General features: G+C 59.1%; 1 protein-coding gene across 5 annotated transcripts in view; it reads left to right on the forward strand.

The window, feature by feature from the left end:
- AGAP3 (ArfGAP with GTPase domain, ankyrin repeat and PH domain 3) overlaps positions 1–20,461 on the forward strand; it is a 99,623-nt gene that overhangs the window by 24,974 nt on the left and 54,188 nt on the right. For 3 of the 5 annotated variants that reach the window (XM_068146155.1, XM_068146157.1, XM_068146156.1), the window contains exons 2-7: positions 8,428–8,486; positions 12,697–12,784; positions 12,939–13,024; positions 13,391–13,532; positions 15,100–15,234; positions 17,302–17,429. In XM_068146155.1, the coding sequence (XP_068002256.1) occupies positions 8,428–8,486; positions 12,697–12,784; positions 12,939–13,024; positions 13,391–13,532; positions 15,100–15,234; positions 17,302–17,429 (638 nt within the window). Of the gene's footprint in view, positions 1–213; positions 1,183–8,427; positions 8,487–12,696; positions 12,785–12,938; positions 13,025–13,390; positions 13,533–15,099; positions 15,235–17,301; positions 17,430–20,461 lie in introns of those variants that run through there. The other 2 variants (XM_068146152.1, XM_068146153.1) reach the window with 1 other exon arrangement.

The following is a 20,461-nucleotide window of genomic DNA, read 5'->3' on the forward strand; positions in this document are numbered from 1 at the left end:
ACGCCGCCGCGGCCACCGAAGTCGGCCGGGTGGTGACAGAGCCCGGCCCAGCCCCGGGGCTGCAGTCGATCGTGGAGCTGCGGCTCGGTGCTACGGGCGGCGCCGGGGGGGCGCGGCCGCGCAGGGCGGCCCCGTCGGGCGGCCCCAGCCGCGGCCCCGTTCCGGGGCGGGCCCAGCCCCGCGCTGGCGGCGCGCCGGAGCGCGGCCCGGGCATGCCGGCGCGGCGTGGGAGCCGTCAGGCAGCGGTCGGCGTGCGGGATCCCGCTGCGCCGTCTCCCCGGGGCCGGCCGCCGGCAGCGGCGCAGAGCGGCGGGCGGCCCGGGGCCATGGGGCAGCCCCTCAGCTGACGGCCGATGGCGGAGGGCTGGCGCTGGAGCCAGGCGGGCCGGGGCCCCCCGCGGCAGAGCCCCCGTCGCGCCGTCAGCGTCTGCGAGTCGCTGGACCTGCAGGGCGTCCCCGCCGTTCAGGCCGCGCTCCGCGCCGCGCAGCACCAGCGCCGGCGGCCCAAGAGTTTCTGCGCGGCGGGGAACGGACTGGCGGCCGCCGCACTGCTGCCCCCGCCGCCCCCCGCCCGCGGCAGCCTCCTGGACTTCTTCCGGCGGCGGTCGCCCCGCACGCCGGGCCCGGAGCCCGAGCCCGAGTCCGACCCTGAGCAGCCAGACGGGCCCGACGGGGCGCACCGCCCGCGCCCCGGCAATGTCACCTTCCTGCCCCCGGGCCACCCGTCGCAGCCTGCCGACAGCCCCGGCTTTCTACGGGGGGGCTCCTTGTGGGGCAGCCGCCGCTGGAACCTCTTCGGAGGCAGTGGCCGGAGCAGCCCCGGCCCCCGGAGGAACTTCAGCTCCCTTCGGAAAAGTTTCAGCTTCCGCCTGCGCCGGGGCCACGACCTGCGGCGCTCGGACTCCGGGGGTCTGCTGCGCCCCCCGCGCCTCCGCACCAAGAGCGAGGGTGATGCCAGCTCCCTGCACACCTGCCCCAGCAAGCGGGACCTGCTCTACCCCGAGCTAGCCCGGGCCGGGGGCAGGCTTCACGCCGACCCCGGCCAGGCCGGGGGACTCTGGAAGCTCCTCACCAGCCGCTTCCGAAGGCGAGAGCGTGGCAGCACCGGTGGCGTGTGCCCTAAGGACCTCCACAGTGTGGTTGAGCCAGTTCTGCTGGGCAGTGGCCCGCTGCGGGCGCTGGGTAAGTGGGTGCAGGGTCAGCGCTGGCCCGGCTGGGCTCCTGGGCTGGGATCAGGCACCCCATCGTGACCCAGTGTCCTGTGGGGTTGGTACTCGGGAGAGCTGAGCTGTGGCAAGGCAGTGTGTGTGTTCGTGGGGCTGCAGCTATGGGCACCACCGTGACCACCCATCCTGACAGCTGCGGGGTTTGCTGTCTGGATGGACAGCCAACAATGTGCCTCCTGTGTCCTTCTGCCCTGCCGGTGTCCCAGCAAGGGCAGGGAGAGCTGAGCCTCGTGCAGCAGGGTTGTAGGAGCAGAGAAAGAGAGATCCCTTGTTCATGTGCTGAACAGAGGTGCAGAGGTCTGGGGAGCTCAGAAATGTGCCCAAACTTCCCTGGTGCCCAGCTATGTTATGTGATGCTCTGCTGGGGGCTGCCCTGAGGCCAGAGCTCACCAGGCTTGGGGCAGCCTGTGGAGAGTGGTGGTGGTGGTGGCATCTTGAGTGACAGGACAGAGGCTAGGAAGGGCTGGGGAGGGGGCACAGGACCCCCATGGGAGTTGGGCATGTGATGGCATGTGGGTGCTTGACTTTGGTGTTTGGCATCGGTGCCCTGGGCTCTTCTGTGCTGGGGCTGCCCAAGTGTGTGGAGGCCTCTGCCCCTCCTGCCCCTGTGCCCCATACCACTCCCCATCAGCCCCTAGTGAGTGTGCAGGTGGTTGTGCTGCCTGGCAGGGCTGGGCAGCCAGGGCAGCACCCAGGGCTGTGCAAGGTGCTGAGCACAGAGCTGGGGGCTGTGCTGGGTCCTGCCGCTCTGGGGGGCCTTTTGTAGGCTCTCATCACTGTTCTGAGGTGCAGGGGCTGCTGAGGCACTGCCCAGCTTGGCTCCTGTGCCAGGGCCATGGGTTGGGGCTGGGAGCTCTGCAGGCAGTGGCTGCCTGGAAGAGGTTTGTGCCCAGGACACCTCCCAGGAGAGCCAAGGACCAGCGCAGGGAGCCCAGGGGCTCGCTTCTGCCCCTCCCCTTGTCCCTGGGCTTTGCTCCAGGGCAGGTCAGGGAGGCCCCGGGTGGGTGGCCAAGGCTCCCAGGGGGCCACGGCTGGGTGCCGGGAGGCTCCCGGGCGAGGGGAGGCTGCGCTCATGGCTGGGGAATGTTGGGTGTTACCCGGGCGGGGAGCGGCGGGGGCCTGCTGCTGCTTGCCCGCGGCTGCCCGCCACGGCCTGCCCGCCACCTTCCCAGGGGAGCAGCTCAGGCTGAGCCCTTCTCTTGGTGTCCTCAGCCCTCACCTGGCTGCACAGGGACATCTGGAGACCACCTGAGGCTTCCCTGGGCAGTGCTGAGAGCTTCTTGTCCTAGTGACCAGCAGCTAACTGGGACCACTGCTTCTCATGGTGGCTGGCAGCTGCCTCTGTGGCTCTTACTGGAGCACAAGCTTGGGGATGACCTTTCTGGACTCTCTGGGACCATGGCTTGCTGCAGCAGAGCAAGCCCTGTTCACTGGAGCTGTGAAGTTCCCAAGGGGGTTGGTGGGGTCTTAGGACACCGTTTTGGCCATTACCTGCCCAGTTTCCAGGACAGGACACTGCACCCAGTTGAGCCATGTCCTCCTGGGGTCAGGAAGATGTTAAGCAGCAGCAGTGAAACCTGCAGACCAAAGCTGCTGTTGCTTCTCCTGTCTCATGTCCTGTCTCTCTGTTGTCTCTCAGTATGTTGGTCTGTGGCTCTCTTTGGTGGGAGCTGGGAGCCCCTAAGCTGGGACACCCTGGGCTGGCGCTGCACATCAGTGCTGCACATCATGGACTTGCTGGACATGGCAGCTCAGGAGGTCTCTGCCCCATTCCTGTTTCAGACACACAGGACAGGAGTGTTTCTAACACCCTCCCAACATCTCAGGAGCTTTGGTGGTTGTTGCACTGCCCACCTTAGCCCCAGGAGAGCTGTGGAGCAGTCCCAACATGCCCTCCCGAGGGGGTGCAGCTGCTGCTGTGGTTATCAGCTCCTTGGAAAAGCTGGATACGGGAATCCCGGCAGAGATGGAGCCAGCACCACCCCGGTGCCAGGGCCTGGAGCAGCTTGTTTACAGCAGGCTCTGCTGTGAGATGTACCCAGGGGCCACCAGTGAGCCAGCAGGGTGGTCCTGGTACTGCTCCCCCAGCCCTGCTGATGGAGGGGTTCAGCTGGGACCGAGCATGGCCAGAGAGTGCAGCTTTACCCCAGAAGGACTTGCAGAGCAGCCTGTGTGCAGCAGGATGGCAGTGCCAGGGAGTGTGATGTTCTGTTGATGCACCAGGGAGCACAGGAGCCCTTGGAGCTGGAGAACAAAGTCAGGGCAGAGTCCACTGAGCTTGGACTGATCACAGATAACAGTGGTCAAGGCTTCAGGGGAACATTTCTGGCTGTCAGGGTATTGGCTGGGGCACTTCTTCAGGAGCTGCTGACAGGCACAGGCTTGGCAATGCTGGATGGGTTTGGGCCTGGAGTTTTGCCTGTATGTGTAGGCATTGTGGTGGGTACAGCATCTCTGAAAGCTCAGGGAGTGCTCCTCACAACCATTTCCCTCTCCCAGAGAGGTGCCCTGCTCTTTGAAGGCTTAGGGTACCTACCTTTACTCTGCCCTTTGGTTTTTGGCCACAAAGAGGGCTAAGGTGTGGGGCCTGTGCGAGAGACTGCTGGGAGGGGAGGGGGGTGTTTTTACATCAGTGGGGTGAAGTTTGCATAGAGAATGGAGAAGATAATGATAGGTATCATCTCTTGTTGGTACCTGCCTCTGCTCAGCTGGGAGGGGCAGTGAGGAGCAGGGATGTCTTGATGGGTTTAGAGACCATGCCTCAGATGCTGAATGCAGTCTGGTGCCCTCGCTGCAGAGAAACTTCAGGAGTCTGGGAGGAGTTGATGGGACACTCATCTTCAGCCCTAGTTCTCAGGATGAGCTTGGAGAAGATGTGAGCAGTTGGTGAAGGGAAACCCTGGCTACAGTCTGCAGGCACCTACAGGAAGAGGGAGCTTCAAAACCCAACTCACTTCTAATCTCTGCCTGCCTTTGCTTGTGGGCTTTAAACAGCCAGAGCTGTGGTCAGGCCAGTCTAGAGCAGGTTTGTATGGTGACTCCACAGAGCCCCTGGTGGGTTATCTGCCTCTCCATATCACCAGCTCTGTCCAGCTGGCAGTCCACAGAGAGTTTGGTGCAGTTCTTTGGTGTGTGTGTGTGACTGGGCCCAGTCTGTGAAGGAGAGTTGCCAAGGGGCTTGGAGCACGTGGCTCTTCTGCAGCCTGTGCCTTACACAGTGTTCATGGCATGGTGGCACCAGCCACTGTCACAAGTGGTGGACCTGAGGAGCACGGGCAGCAGCTCCTGATGATCACAGTGTTACTCAGATATCCACCAGATCCTTTCCTTTCACTGCTGCCAAGCCCTTAAAGCTCTGGTGGATAATCCCTGCTGAGCTTGTGTCCTGCACAGGTGTCTGCTGGCTGAGCCCTCTGCCAGCAGTGCTGGCCTTGCCTGTGCTGGTCCCTGACCTGGAGAACCTCTTCCTGCCAGCACTGCCAGGGTTGAGCCTTTATCAGCCTGGCCTGAGCAAGGTGGCTGTGCCCAGGCACGCTGCTCCTCGCTGCCCTTTTATCAGCCCGCACTGGCAGGTGGGACTTTGGGACGTGGTTTGTGTGGGCACTGCTGTTTGCTCAGCCTCTGACCTGCTTCCAGGGCTGGTTCTGGTGCCCAGGCTCTCAGTGCCAAGGTGAGTCCCAGAGTGGCTTGGATAATGAGTTGGTTAATTATTAGTTGCTGTGTGGAGACCAAAAGTGTCTGGCACCAGTGCTTCTGAAGCACAAGGTAGATGAACCTGCTGTGCTTCACCCCAGGTGGGAGTTGTGCCTGGCCAGCCCCTTCCTCCAGCTCTGTGACAGCCTGCAGGTGTTGGCAGCAGCAGGTCCCTCTGGCTGTGGCCTAGGTCCCATCTGTAGGGCAGAGGGGGGCTGCTGGGTACAGCCTTTGGGGTGGAGTGTTCTGGTCTTGGCTCCTTCATGTGTGACACTGCCTGTTCCACAAACATGGTCTGCTCTGTAGGTCACTGGCAGTGTCCAGGATGGCTGACCAAGGGACATTAACCATGTAGAGTGCTTTATGGTTTGTGTCCATATCTGCTCCTCTCATGATTGGGACTGTCTAGTGTAACTTCCACATGGGTTTCCACCTTCTGCAGTAGGGCTGCCTGGAAATTCCATGAGCAGAAGCTTCTGGGCAGTAGCAGAATTGACCTGAATCTCCTCTTTCCAGGACATGTCAGACTGATTGTCTCTTGTCTGGTTTCTTGTGTCTTGAAGGAAGGCCACCACTGTGCTGTGCTCAGGCTCTTGGTGTGCCAGTGGTGCCAGGAGTCAGCTGCTTCTGAGGTCAGATGTGGTTGGGGAAGGGATCCAGCTGCAGCTCTGGCAGCCTGGTCCCGCCTGTGTTGTCAAATGAGGAAGAGCCAAGGGGCACAGCATCCAGCAGTGAGGCTGACTGGGCAGATGGGTGCTCCCCAGTGCCTCCATGAAGCCTGGTGAAGAGCAGGTGACAGCTCGTTAAGGTGCTGCCCTGCTGGAGGCGATCTCTGCTGAACGGGCTAGGCCCATGGCTCCGCACTGCCTGGGGCTGCTGCCGACCTGCCTGGACCTCCGTGAGATCGGGGCAGGGCACTGGTGGCTTGCTCTCTGCTTCCACATGGTCCTTGTTTTTCCCCAGGAGGTGTTTGGGATCTCCTGCCCCTTCAGTGGGTCACAGCAGCAGCATTTCTGTGGATGAAGTGCATCCATGTGCTGCCCTTGGGCTGGCCCAGGCTGAGAGCAGCATTTCTGCCAGCCAGGGACTTGGCCTGTGGCTCTCCTGGGTGGTTGGGAAACAGCTCTTGAGGTGCTTTTCTGAGAGTGCTGTGGGCAGAGTGCCCATCTCCCTCTGGTGCCTGGGTGAGGTGGGGAGACAAGATGGGGCCTTGACCTGGAGATGGAGGTGGGTGGCAGCCGTGGTGTGCCCAACTTTCTTCTCTTGAGAGTTAATGTGGGCAGGAACATGAGCTGGGGTGAGGATGGTCGTTGACTGGCAGGGCTGAAGAGCCTGCCACTGCCCTCTGATCCCAGCCATCTCGGTGGCATCCCAGGCAGTGCCGTGGTTCCAGCCTGTGGTGCTTGGCACAGCCCCACGGAACTCCCACGCGGCAGAGCCGTGCTGCCGCCAGCTCGCCCAGCCGGTTCGGGCAGTGCCGCTGCCCACGCCGAGCGGGGCTTGGACTGCGGGTCTGGTGGTGGGCTCGGGGCTGCTGGGAGAGGCTGCTGGGTGGGGAAGCAGGGGGCAGCCAGGTACGTCTAGGGCCATCCCCTCTTCAGCCTGGCATCCCCCTGTAGCCTCAGGTGGCATCAGAGCAGCAGCAGCACCACAGACTCACAGAACTGTTTGGTTGGAGCTGATCTTAAAGCTTACAGAGTCCAAATGTTAATCCAGCACTGCCAGGTCACCCCCAAACCATGTCTCTCAGAGCCACATCTCCATGGCCTGGAAAACCTTCTGGAGATGGGGACTCCACCTTGCCCTGGGCCAGGCTGGGACTACCCTTACCCAGGATAAAGATTGTTCCTCCTGTCCAACCTAAACCTCCCCTGGGGGACCCGAGGCTGTTTCCTGTCATCTTGTTGTTTGTTTCTTGGGAGAAAGACCAACCTGAGTAGCACCAAGACCATCCTGTTCAATCATGTCCCTCAGCTGGGTCTCACAGATTCACCTCTTGCCTTTCTGAACCCATCTGAAATGCCACAGCAGTGTGTGACAGCACATTTGGCAGGTTCATTCCGGGTTCCTGCAGCAGCTCCTCCAGGTTTCCTCTGCAGAGCCCTCTGCTTACCTCCATCCCATTAACATGCAGCAAGTGCTGCTCTTTGTTTGCGCCCTGCCGGCAGCCGCCTGCCTGCGGGTGGAGGATGTCCCTCCTGATCCCAGGCAAATGAAGAGTTCCTCCAGGCCCTTTAGGAGTGGCTCCTGGCTACTCCTGATACTCGAGGTGCTCTCTAGGCTCTCACTCCTCCTGCAGTGAGTCTGGTTGATTTGAGGGAGTCCTGTTTGGCCAGCTGCTGGAGGTGGCTTGGCTGTCAGTGGGGTGTTTGTGATCTCCGTGGCGGGAGGAAGCGTTCCCTGCGCCGCTCAAAGCCTGATGGTTACAATCTTGGAGCCCATCACCACATTCTGCAGGTTGCCCAGTGTGCCTGTGATGAGTTGTGCTCCCTTTAGGTCACGAATGGAACCCACAGCCATGTGCCCTCAGCTCTTTCTTCGTGCTTGTGACCGTTTGAGGCTGTGCCTGTAAGAAAAGGACAGTACTGGGACACTATGGCTGAATGTTTTGGAATGTTGATGAAAACAACCAGATATTCTGAACTAATTTCACTGGTGGATTGGTGAAAAAGGGCAGTTTTAAGCTTAGGTGCAACTGGGACTTTCCTCAGTTCACTCCTTCCCTTCTCCCTTTCCAGCTCGTCTGCCTCTGGGCTCCCTGCCAGTCTGACCTTGGACAGATAAGGCCTACTGACATACTCTGCTTTAATTAACAACCGCTCTTCTTCTCTCTTCCTAACCCTCTTTGGGGAAAAAAGGGAGAGAAGGGGGTACGGGGGGGGAACCCTGCTCCAGAGGGGGGTGGAATTTCGTTCCTGTATTATTGTTTCTTCTTTTACCTTGCTGTATATTTCTGTGTATACATTGTAAATACTGTAAATTGTGTATAGATCCTGCATTCCCTAAAAAAAATTGCTTGTAAATATAGCATTTCCCTTTTGCTCCTCTGGCTGGCTAGCTGTGGTTTCTTTCTTCCTCTTTGTGGGGGGGGGGAGAAGGCTGAGCCCTTCTCTTAAACCCACCACAGCGCTGCTGCAGCCTTCGCCGTAACCTCCCTTGGTCCTGGGCTCTTTCACAGCCTGTGCCCCTCAAAAGGGCTTAGGGTCTCTGGTGCTTCTCATGTTCCCTGAGGAAGGGGGTGCTGTGAGGTCTCTGTGCTCACACAGGACAGGACAAAGGGTCCCCAGCCCATGGGGTGTGGGCTCTGCGCTGCCTTTGTGCCCCACTGCATCCAGTCTGGAGCTCTGGCTGCCAGGCACGGGCAGTGTCACGTCTCTGGGTGAGGTGGGAGGGAGGGAAGAGCCATAAAGCTCCTGCCTGGAGGGAGCAGAGAGAGTGTGGCAGGATCTTTGTTGGGATCTTGAGGGTGACCATGGTGACCTGATGATTCCTTCTCTCTGTTCTGCAGATTCGTTTGTGAACAGCCAGGAGTGGACCCTGAGCCGCTCAGTGCCTGAGCTGAAGGTGGTGAGTACGCAGGGCTCGTGGCTTGGGTACCTCCCCTGGGTTTTCTGGGGCTTCCCCAAGTCCCTAGGAAGAACTTGTGGTTTGATGGGGCCAGATGGAAATGCAGAGAACTTCAGCCCAGTGACAATGCAGGGAGACTTCAGCTGAGGGGAGAAAGGAGCAGAGAGAGGCTGTTGGCCTGGGGGAACACTCAGAAGTGAAGGTCCAAAGGCCATATTTGAGCACCTCACCCTTCCTGCTGGCTGTGTCAGAGTCTAATTCCCCAAATCTGGCTACTGCTGCATGGGCCAGGCCTGGTGTAGCAGAAGCAGGAGCAGATCCCAGGCAGTGGTAAAGCCATGCACCTGCTGTCATCACACTCAGAACAGCATCCAAGGCTGGGAGTTACCTGCATGGGAGATATCACCTCTCCATTTGAGCTTCATTGGCTCCAGCTCTGCACTGGAGCTTCCCTGGCCTCAGTATCCAACCTTGGTGATACTGTGCTGGCCACCTCTCAGACCTGGCTGCCCCTGTGGTGTCCCTGCCATGGTGGGATGAAACTGTCACCACTGCTGCTTTGTCCTGCCAGACACAGGGGATGAAGCTCCTTTGCTTTGTCAGCTCAGGGCAGGTTTCCCAGGCTTCATCACCTACCTGTGGGATGTGGTCTCTGGTAGAGAGGCTCCCCTGCCCCAGCAGCCCCCTTCATGTGGCACAGAGACGGTCTCCATGTCCTGCCACCACTGATGGCTGCTTGTCAGAAGGTCAGGGCCTTCAGTGAGCTGGTGCAGGAGGACACAGAGGTCCTGCTCAAACTGAGCTGGGTGGTGAACAGGAGGGGCAGAAGCTGTGCCTGGGGTGAGGGGGGAAGCTTGGCCTCCTTGCTGGTGGAGATGGGGCCGCTCCGTAGCCATGCTGTGGGTGCTGGAAGGAAGGTGGAAGTGGGCAGGACAACACAGGTGCGTCCTGGGATCTTGTCAGGTCCCAGGAGCCTCAGCAGCTTGTGCCACTGCTCTCCTCCAGGCTCCCCCACTCTGTGTGGCATCCCCTGGCTGCCTTTGCAGACTTTGCCTGTCTCCCTCCAGCTGCTTCAGGAGGAGGTTCTTCTCAGTCTCGGGCAGAGGAACAAGGATCTCTTTCTGGGCAGCATGCCGGCCCCGTGCTGCTGCCCTGCTCGTGCCTGCAGCCAAGCCAAGGCAGAAGCAAACTGTGACTGTTCCTGTCCTAGTTTGGCTGCTGGGGCTGAGGCTGCACAGAGCTCCTCTCCCAGCTCTCTTGGCACCATAATGCTCTGCAGGCTGCAAACGCTGCTGCAAGCCAAGGGACCTAAACCCCTCCCTCCATCAGCACAAGTTCCTTCTCCTGTGCTTTCCATGGTCTCCAGGATCTCTCCTGCTCTGGGCTTTCATCTGCCCCATGTGGGTTTTCCTGAAAGCTTGGAGGCCTTTCAGAGCCCTGGTCCAGTCCTGGCTGTGCTGGGCTGAGGCCTCCTCCATGGTGTCTGGGGTGAGGCTGCAGTAGGCAGTGGTGGCAGGGACTCCCTGCTTGGATTGGCAGAGCTGGGCTGTGTCTAGGAGAAGGGAGCACAGGTGGTGCCTCCTGGCAAGGACATCCCCTGAACCTGACATGGGTCATGCCAGCCCTTTCTGTCCCCTCATGCTCCCAATGTCTTAATGCAGAGGTTTCCAAGGTGCCTACAGCCACAGTTCTCTTGGCTCTGCTGCCTCTGAGGGTTGTGTTCCTCGTGGCTGCCTGTTCTGGTGGAGCTTGTTTATGACATTTGCTGAGGACAAGACAAAGCAGAAGCTGATTTCAGCAAGACATGGATCAGGGTTTGGGTTGTAAGACAACAAAGTGTAAACACAGCCTTCATCCAGATTTTGGAGAGCTAAGTCTTGTTGTCAGTGTTGGACCTCCTATGTCACAGGGAGTCCTTGCTGCTGGGCAGCCTCAGGAGCCATTTCACAAAGGGTTACCCAGGGACTGGGGCAATGATGGGAGGCCAGAAAGCCCTCTTCTGTGAGACCAGGATGAGAGAGTAGGGATTGTTCAGGCTGGGGAAGAGCAGGCTCCAGGGAACCCTTCTGGTGGCCTTTCAGCGCTTCAAGGGGCTGTTCAGAAAGCTGGGGACAGACTTTTGAGCAGGGCCTGTTGGGACAGGACAGGGGATGATGGTTTGAACTCAGAGTCTGGAAAGAAGGGAAAAATTTGTTGTGCTGGGGGTGGTGAGAGCCTGTCCCAGGTTGCCCAGAGAGGTGGAAGGTGCTGCTGCATCCCTAGGCTCATTCCAGGTCAGGTTGTCTGGGGCTCTGAGCAACCTGCTCTGACTGCAGGGGGTTGGCCTGGGTGAGCTTTGACTGTCCCCACCCAAAGCATTCCCTGGCTGTGTACAAGTGGGCTGTGGGGCTCATGGGGCACATCCATACCTGGCTGTGTGGCTCCACAGCACTCCTGTGTGATCTGTGGGGTTTGCTCTCTGGTGCTGTTCCCCTCTGCCCAAGCTTGCTGCCTGTGCCCTGTAGTTGCCACAGTGAGTGACAGCCCTGGCAGGACATGTTCAGCCTGGGCATGCCCATGGGAGCACCTTGAGCTGCACTTCCATGTGCCAGGCTCCTGGTGCCCTGGTCCCTCTGCTTGCCAGCTGTGTGCACTGTGGGCACAGGAGGTGCCAGCAGACCAGAGAGGTTTCCCAGGCTCCTGTGGGACATCACTGCTGGCTGAGCTCCTTCCAGTGCGGGGCTGGTGCCTCTTCACCCCTCTCCAGCAGCATGTGGGTACCTGGGGCAGCATCTGCTGCAGCTGAAAGCTGGAGAACCTGCCTGGCAGTGACTCACTCAGCACACTCATGGCTTGGCCTGGAGAGGGTGGCTATAAACTGCTCTTTGGTGGCAGAGGCAGCTGGAACGTTCCCATCGGCTCCGCTCTCCTGGGCCCCGCGTCTCTGGGCGCTCCTGGGACCGTGTGGCTGTGCCACAGACCTGCTGAGGTCACCCCAGCAAGTGCCAGGCTGAACACTGCTGCTTGGTTCCTCCTGCTGTGCCAGGGTGTAGCACAGGGTGGGTGCTGGGGATGGTCTCTGCCAGCAGGTGGTGTGGAGTTCAGTGCTCCTGCAGCTGGGCTGCTCCTGGCATCATAGAATCATAGACTCAGTAAGGTTGGAAAAGACCTCAGAGATCATCAAGTCCAACCTGTCACCCGTGGCTAAAGCATGGCTTCAAGTGCCATGTCCAGTCCTTTTCTGAACACCTCCAGAGATGGTGACTCCACCACCTCCCTGGGCAGCACACTCCAATGGCCAACAACTCTTTCTGTGAAGAACTTTCTCCTCACCTGGAGCCTGAATCACACACCACAGTGTGTCTGCCCTGTCTCACAGCCTGTGACCAGCGTGTCACCACGGGCTGTGTCTGACAGACCTGCCTCAGGCCCATGTACTGAGACAGGCAGACAAGGGAGAGCTGGTGGCAGGACCTGAAGTCATGGAACCACAGAATCATTTAGATTGGAGAGACCTTTGGGGTTATGGAGTCCAACCATGAACCCACCACTGCCACCAAACCATAGCCCTCAGTACCACATCTCCACGCCTTCGAAACCGCTGCCGGGATGGAGACTCCACCACTGCCCTGGGCAGCCTAGGCCTGGCCTGGCCAACCCTCAAGGGGAAGAAATTGTTCCTCATGTGCAACCTAAACCTCCCCTGGGGCAACATCAGGCTGTTTCCTGTCATCCTATCACTTGCTCCTTGGGGGAAGAGACCAACCCCCACCTGGCTCCAGCTTCCTTTCAGGGAGCGGTAGAGAGCCAGATCTCCCCTCAGCCTCTTCTCCAGGCTCAACAACCCCAGGTCCCTCAGCTGCTCCTCACCAGCCCTGTTCTCCAGACCCTTCAACAGCTTTGTTGCCCTTCTCTGGACCTGCTTCAGCCCCTCAATGTCATTCATGGAGTGAGGGACCCAAAACTGACCCCAGGATCCAAGGTGCAGCCTCGCTGGTGCCCAGTCTATGGGGGCATCCCTGCCCTGGTCTCACCAGCCAAGCCAAGTGAATGTTCCCAGGCCTCTCACCAGTACTGGCCTGGGTTCACCTTTCCTCTGCTCTCAGGAGCGTCTCTGCCCACTGTCAGCGTGTGCCCAGGTGCTGGTGGTCTCAGCTAGCAGGAGGAGGCTTTGAGTGGAGGGAGAGGTGCTGGTGACAGCAGCAGTGGGTGACCTGTGCCTCTGTTTCAGGGCATCGTGGGGAACTTGTCCAGCGGCAAGTCGGCCCTCGTGCACCGCTACCTGACCGGCACCTACGTGCAGGAGGAGTCTCCAGAAGGTGAGGTCTGGTGCCAGGGCACGTAGGGTGGCCTGGGTACTCTGCTGAGCTCTAGGGGTGACCCCATCTCTGCACCCCACCACCTGTGCCCTGGGGCTCTGCAGGGTTTCCCTGTGGGCCCTCAGCTCCTGACCCTGCTCTGCTCTCCTCCCAGGGGGCCGGTTCAAGAAGGAGATCGTGGTGGATGGCCAGAGCTACCTGCTGCTGATCCGAGATGAAGGTGGCCCCCCAGAACTCCAGGTGAGAGACCTGGGGGCTGCTGCAGAGGGACCTGCCTGGCTGCCTTTTAGGAGCCCAGGTGTGGGAGGACTGAAGAGAGGCTGTCCCCGTGGTGGCTGCTGTCCCCAGTGTGCTGGGGAGCCTGTGCCACAGGTCCTGGGGCTCCACCTGCCATGTGGCTGCCCTGCTGTGGGCCATGGGCATGGGGCTTGGGGCTGTGGTCTGGGCAATGACTCCCAGGGCTCAGGGTCATGGTCTGGGCAATGACTCCCAGGGCTCGGGGTCATGGTCTGGGCAGTGACTCCCAGGGCTCGGGGTCATGGTCTGGGCAGTGAGTCCCAGGGCTCAGGGCTGTAGTCTGGGCAGTGATTCCTGTGTCTCCCACAGTTTGCAGCCTGGGTGGATGCTGTGGTGTTTGTCTTCAGCCTGGAGGACGAGATCAGCTTCCAGACAGTCTACAACTACTACCTGAGGCTCTGCAGCTACCGCAACACCGCCGAGGTGCCCATGGTGCTGGTGGGCACACAGGGTGAGCATGGGCAGTTGGGCTGCTCCCTGTGTCCCCCCTGTTACAGCCAGGAGCACTGGTGACCTGTTCGTGCTGGTGAGAGAAAGTGGGAGGACAGGTCCACAAGGGCCCAGGATCCTGGTGTGAGGACATGGATATGTCGGAGTTGGTTCAGAGGAGGCCACAACAATGATGGGAGGGCTGGAAGCCTTCTGCTGTGAGGCCAGGCTGAGAGAATTGGGGTTGTTCAGCCTGAAGAAGAGAAGGCTCCAGGGAGACCTTCTGGTGGCCTCTCAGTGCTGCTAGGGACAGATCAGAAAGCTGGGGACAGACCTCAGAGCAGGGCCTGTTGTGAGAGGACAAGGAGTGATGGCTTGAAGTCAAAGAGGGAGACTCAGACTGGAGAGGGAGAGTGGCTGTCAGGAGAGAGGGCAGCCCTCAAGTGTGGTTCACACATGGCACAGCCTGCATCAGAGGCAGCCTGGCCTCCCAGCACCATGCTATGGGTGCCATGGGCACAGGGAGGGTATGGCTTTGGGTGTCAGAGCTCTGCTCTTCCAAAATGAGTGTCTGTCCTGCCCAAGGATGGTTGAGTGCAGGCAGGAGGGACCCCAGGCTGCAGAAGTTGGATGTAAGAGTGACAGCAAAGAGCAGAGCAGGGAACAGAGGAGGTGAGGGGAAAACACCTTGGCAGGACCTGGTTCCTGAGCAGTGTGACCTGTTCCTGAGGCTGGAGGACAGGAGGTGATAGCAGAACGGAGTCTTGGGGGTGTGTGCTCTGGACCCCAGCCTGGGAGTAGAGAAGAGTGCTGAAACTTTGGGTGTTTGAAGATGGTGGAATTGCTGGGAGGAGCGAGCACGGTGCAGGGCTGGGGCAGCTCAGCAGCAGGAGTGGCAGAGGGGTCAGTGGCTGTTGTTGTCCCAGCCTTGGATCTAGGTGAGGTCCCAGCCTTGGTTGGATCACACTAAACAACCCCCCCAGAGAGTTCAAGGAGGATTTCTCATATCATGAGTCCCAGTAGCCCTTTGCCTCCTCCTGGGAGGGCTCATTCCCAGCCCCTCTTGTCCCCGGCACGTCCTCCGGGAGTTGGGTTCCTCTTGGGAAGGCAGCTTTTCCCAAACACAGCCCTGAGCAGCATCTGGGATGCAAATTAAACCACTTTTAAAAGAGTGCTGTCCAAATCCCAGCAGAGTCCTTCCCAGCTGGGTGAGTGTGGTTCCTCCCTTTGGGTTCGTTGCGTGTGGGGTACAGCCGTGAGGCCTGGGGCTGGCAGGTCCCTGTGCCCCACGTGGGGCTGTGCTGCCTCACAGTCAACCCCCTGCATTCTCACCCCACCCCAGCTCTGTCTCTGCCCTCAGGAGCCCGGGGTGGGGGTGCTGGAAGGAGAGCTAGAAGGGTTCATTTACAGAGCAGTTCATTGGAGAAGGGTCATTTAACAAACCCATTTAGCCACAAGCACAGGACTTGGGTGCCCTTGGCATTCATGGGCGAGAGGGTCTCTGTGTGGGGAGGGAGGGAGCCCTGGCACCTCTGGGTAGGTGGGACATGGGCACCTGCTCTCTGACCTCCTGTCCCATGGGTTTGCAGATGCCATCAGCGCCACCAACCCGCGAGTGATCGACGACTCGCGGGCTCGGAAGCTCTCCAACGACCTGAAGCGCTGCACCTACTACGAGACCTGTGCCACCTACGGGCTGAACGTGGAGAGGGTCTTCCAGGACGGTAACTGCAGCCAGGGGAGGGTACCTGGGCAGGGCAGGGCGTGCAGGGGGGTGGCATTACCCAGGCCATGAAGTCAGGGCCTGCTGTGGCTCTGTGGGCCAAAGAGAGGACCTGCTCTGCATGTGGGAGGGTTCCTGTCTGGGATGTGCTCGTGAGCTGCACAGGGATGTGCAGAAGGGAGCAATGTCCCTGTGGTGGCTCTGTGCAGCTCAGCAATCTGTGGGAGCCTGCAGAGGAGTTGTGGGGCTGCACAGAAGGGATCTGGTGGCCATTCTTGGAGGAGGGGAGGATGCAGAGCAGAACCTTTTGGGTGTTTGAGGAGGAGGAGCAGCAGCTGAAGGGCCAGATGGGACAGTTGTTCCTCGTGGGAACTGTGTGGGAGAACTTTTCTCCAGGCTGATTTCTCATGCATGGCCTGGCAAGAGCCCCCCTGGAAGAGCTGTTGGCTGTGTGGGAGCTGAACTTCTCCCATCCTTTCCAAGCTGCTTCTAGCACCAGATGTTGTCACAGTCACTGCTCATGTGGGAAGGTGGGACAGTCTGCCTGTGGCTTGAGGAGATGACCTGGCTGAAGCAGGAGGAACCCAGGCTGGGTTCTGTGCTAAATGTCCATCACCTGGCAGACACCAGCTGCAGCTTCAGGAGGTCACCAGGTGTGAGCCTGCCCTGAGGAGTGGGTCACTGTGGTCTGCTTGCTCATAGCAGAGCCAGCAGAAATGTGAAGGCCTCCTCAAGATGCCTCAGTTAAGGGTTGGTGAGATTTTATCTCCCTCAGTGAGGTCTTGCTGGCTTCATGATGAATCCCATCGTTACCACTAGTGGTACAGGTTGGGTGACCATGCAGAGACCAGGCCAGCAGCTGCTGAATTTTTTTGCCTCTCTTCTGGTCCTCATCATGTGCCTGGGCAGGGTCTGGGGGAGATGGTTCACACAGCCAGCAGTGGATGGCCAGAGGAGAGGATAGAGGGCAGGAGAAGAGGAAAAGCAGCAGGTTACTCTGATTGGTCTGGTGGGTTCCTGTTAGCTGTGGGACCAAGGCTTAGCTTGGGAGTCTGGACAGGCTCGGAGGTTGATCAGATGAGCAAGTAGCAGCAGTCCCAATAGACCTTCATCTGTCCCTCTGTGGCCATGACATCGGAGCTGTAAGGTGGCCTCTGTGTCTGTGAACTGGTTTGGCAGTTGCTGTTGGCATCTGATGTTTCTAGCTGGGTTCAGTCACATCAGATGTGTGATGGAGATCTTCTGTCCTTCTGGAAAGGCAATGTAGCAGCTCCTTCATTGCAAGAGTTCCCAGCCTGAGCCATGCTGGGTTGGATGTGTGGCATCTCTGGTGCCTTCAGGACTGTTTATTTGAAAGGTTTCTCCTTCTCTGGTGGTGAGGGCACCTGGCCAGCATGCCAGAGGAAATGAGGAACGGGGCTGTGTTCTCCTGAAGTCCCCCCAGCCCAGCTTGTTTGCTGCCCTTTGGTCAGGGAGTTTATTTCCAGAAGAGGCAGGAGACTGGGGAGGGTGAGTTGCAGCTCTGGGCTGTTGGCATCAGGCAGTGAGGTCACAGGAACTGGGAGACTGGCTTCTCATGGTAGTTTTTCTAACATCTGGAGACCATGAGGATCACAAGGACCTATGCTGGTGAAGGTGGTATTGCCCAGGCTGGTCAGTAACTGGCTCCTGTAGCTGCTGTCAGGAGGTGACTGAGAAGTGACTTGGGGATTGTCCTGCAGCATCCCAGGGCTCTGAGTGGCTCCTTGGTGCCCACATGAAGTCACTGCTCTGTGTGAGACCCAGGGGAGCAGGTGGCCTTTGGCCACTCACCATGGGCAGCATGGGAAACCTGCCCTGGTCAAAGACTTTCCCTTGCATCTGGGTTGGTGGCACTGCCAGGCCGTGGGGGTTGCAAGGTTGGTGTTCTGCAGAAGCCCCCGCAGTGAACACAGGGTGATGCAGTTTGAGTCCCAGACACTGACATTGCTCACAGGAAGGATTTGGCTCTCCCTGAAGCCCTCCAGAAGTCCAGGGTGGAGAAAGTTGCTTTCTGCAGTCTGACCCTGTCCCTTTCTCTTTCTTGCAGTGGCTCAGAAGGTGGTGGCTCTCCGAAAGAAGCAGCAGCTTTCCATCGGCCCCTGCAAGTCCCTGCCCAACTCACCCAGCCATTCATCTGTCTCCGCAGCCTCCATCCCTTCTGTCCACATCAACCAGGTGGGAACCAGGAGCAGGGCAAGCCAGAGACCCCACCTGCTCCTCCACACTCCCATTTCCCTCAACATCCAGCCTCAGGCTTACCCCACAGCCCTGGAAGGGCTGTTGGAAGGAGCAGAATGATGGCCACCCTGGCACTGCTGTCCCAGGCCAGGCCAGCACAGTGCTTGCCCTGAGCTCAAGCTTCATATCTAAGCTGTTTGGTCTAGCTCATGATCTTCAACAGTGGCTGGTGCAGAGCCATGAGCTGTCTGCAGGAAGGCTTCTGGGCAGAGCAGGTCTGTGTGAGGGGCTGTGGTCCAGGTGGACACAGCCCATGGTCCTGCTCCTCCTGGATGCTGGAAGCTGGTGATCTTCCATGCACATGCAGGTGGGCTTCTTAGGGGATGTATTTGTGGAGGGACAAAATCAGTGGTGGATTGAGGAGTAGCACAGAGGAGAAGGAGGTTCTCCTCTCCTCTGCCAGAGGGAGGGCTCTTGCTGTTCTTTGACACAGTGTTAGCTTGGCAGGACCTGCCAAGGTCTCCAGGTGGGAGGGTGGTGAAGCTGGAGATGTCTGTCCTGTGTCTTTGGAGGAGCAGAGCTGACCCAGAAGGGGCAGGTCTAACTGCAGCAGGCTGGGGAAGGAGAGGTAGATGAAGGCTGGTGGTGGGGAAGCAGCATTTGGGCATTGAAGAGGCTTCTGTGGGTCATAAGCTTTGGTGCAGGTTTTTCTCAGAAACCTGCTGCCTCTTTTCCAGCAGAGCACCTTGCAGCCTGATTTGCAGATGACATCTGTGTAGAGGTGACCACTGGCCCTCTGGCTCTGAGGCAGGACCTTTGCTCAGTACCCTGCTGTGCTCCTGGGGCTTCTCTGGAGGCACACAGGGAGTTGTGGTGGTAACTGGAGTTGGTAGAGGTGAGGAATCAGGAGATGACAACCAACTGTGAGGCCTTTCTGAGCAGATTCACTGATCACCTGGGCTGTAGCAGTGTCAGCCTCCTTCTGGAGCTTTCTGCCTCTGTCCTCCTGCCCCATCCCTGCTCTCTGCCTGTCTGGCACTGTGTCCTTCCTGTGCTCAGCAGACCTGGAGACCACTGTGAGGGTCACAGTTCAGTTCTGTTCCTTGGGTCTTCTGTAGCTCAACCACAACCCTTTGGGCTCCCCACGCTCCTCACTGTGGTGTTTACACATCTCTCTTCCATGACAAGAGGCTCTTTCCTAAAAATAGAGCATGAGGTCATGGAACTGGTGAGTGGTGGTAAAACACTGCAAGGAATTTCCCTGTCCTCATATGGGCTCAGGAATGAGGTTCTGGGACTGCTTGCCATGGTCCTCACAGAAAATCCATCTGGCTTTGAGACACAAGCTCAGTGATGGCTGATGTCTCCAGCATAGACCTGGGCAGAGCAGCCCACATGGTTGTTGTATGCAGGAAGGCACACATCCATCAGTGAGCACAGTGGCCTGGCAGTTCCTGCAGTAGGGATGCAGAAGAGCCTAGGATTCGTGCTCAGGAGCATGCTGATGGTGGTGACACAACAAAGGGGTGGTCTCCAGCACAAGCTGGAGCAGCTCTCCATGACACAGGAGAGGGCTGGGGGGAGGCAGTTCACAAGTTCTGCTGGGCCCTGCTCTCAGGTCTGGGCTTCAAGCACTGACAGGGTTCTTGTGGGACTGGGTAATGGGGCCTCCCTCCTGTGCTATGTCCTCTGCTCTGGCACTGAGATACTCAGTGGGACAGCTCTGGGAGGACATGGCTGGGCTGTGGACAGTCAGGAAGGGAGAACAAGAGAGTGCAAGGTCTTTGCAGAGCAGTGCTATGTTCTGTCTTCTTCTGCCCGAGGGTGCAGTGCTTTCGCCAAGGTTTCTCACTTGCCTGTGCAAGGAAGAGAGCAGAACCTGGCACAGGGAGAAGGATCTCAAGGAAGGGTTTGGGAACCTGGGATTTGAGATGGAGATGAGATGGAAAGGAGCCAGATGAAGAATGCAGTGAGGAACTTTTGTTGGCCTTGCAGCACAGTTAGGTGCTGGTGTGCACAGGCAGGGCACACACTAGGACAAGAAGGGTCTCTTCCTCAGAATCATCTGTGGCAGCAGCAGGACTGCTGTTTGAGTCCTGAGTGCTTGGCCAGGAGGAGCTCCCAGAGTTCTCACGGGGCTTGAGCTTGGGTCAGGAGGTGTTGCCCTCAGCTGCTGGCCCTGTGTGGTGGTGGCGCCACATGCTCTGTCCCTTCCCAGCAGTGATGATCCTCTGTGAACCAGTTCTTGGCCCAGCCCAAGGCCCTGGTTTCATTGCTGCCTTTAGGAGTTTGGGGGGTTTTGGCCATCGTTCTGCAGTGGTACCTGGTGCCTGAGAGGACACTGATCCCACTCTGGTGGAGAGGAAGGGAGCTGCCACAGCAAGGCAGCTCCTGACAGTGTGTCCCTCAGGCCTTCCAGCAGTTGGTGGGACACAGGGCTGAACAGACACCTCAGATCCCTCAGACCTGCAGCCCCCAAGGAAAGCTGGTGCTCACCTGCTGGTTTGTGCTCTGCTGTGTCCTGCCCACACCTGTTGCTGGGTGAGCTGGTTGGGTGGGTTGGGAGCCCTGCTCCTCACCCATTCCTCACCCAGCTCCACTCAGCTCCTGTCCCTTGCCTGCAGGGAGTGGGTGGGAGCTTCTCGGGCCAGTGAGTGCTTGCAGAGGTTCTGCTCGGGTTTCTTGCTGCTGCTTCCCTTCCTCCACCTCCCTACGGGGACTCTGAGGTGCCCTTGGGAGCCCCCCAGGCTGTGGGATGGGTCACCATTGCCTGTTTGCTGTGGGGTGGAAGTGGAATGTTCCCAGCAGCTGGTGGGAGGTAATGCTGGCACCCACCCCATGCTGAACCTTGCCTGGCAGCTTGAGATGGTGGTGGCTTCCTTTGTCCAGGCCCATAGGCATCACCTCCCTGCTGTGGAAGGGTGTTTGACTCCAGCTTCAGGCAGCACTGCGTTGCAGGCAGGCTGTGGTGGGGCTGCTCTGGAGCCTGGGGTGGTCCTGGCAAGCAGGGACACTGTCACTGCCCAGAA

Source organism: Melanerpes formicivorus, unplaced genomic scaffold (assembly GCF_026170545.1).
Source record: "Melanerpes formicivorus ecotype bairdi unplaced genomic scaffold, bMelFor1.0.p_v2 SCAF_13, whole genome shotgun sequence".
Lineage (NCBI taxonomy): Eukaryota > Metazoa > Chordata > Aves > Piciformes > Picidae > Melanerpes > Melanerpes formicivorus.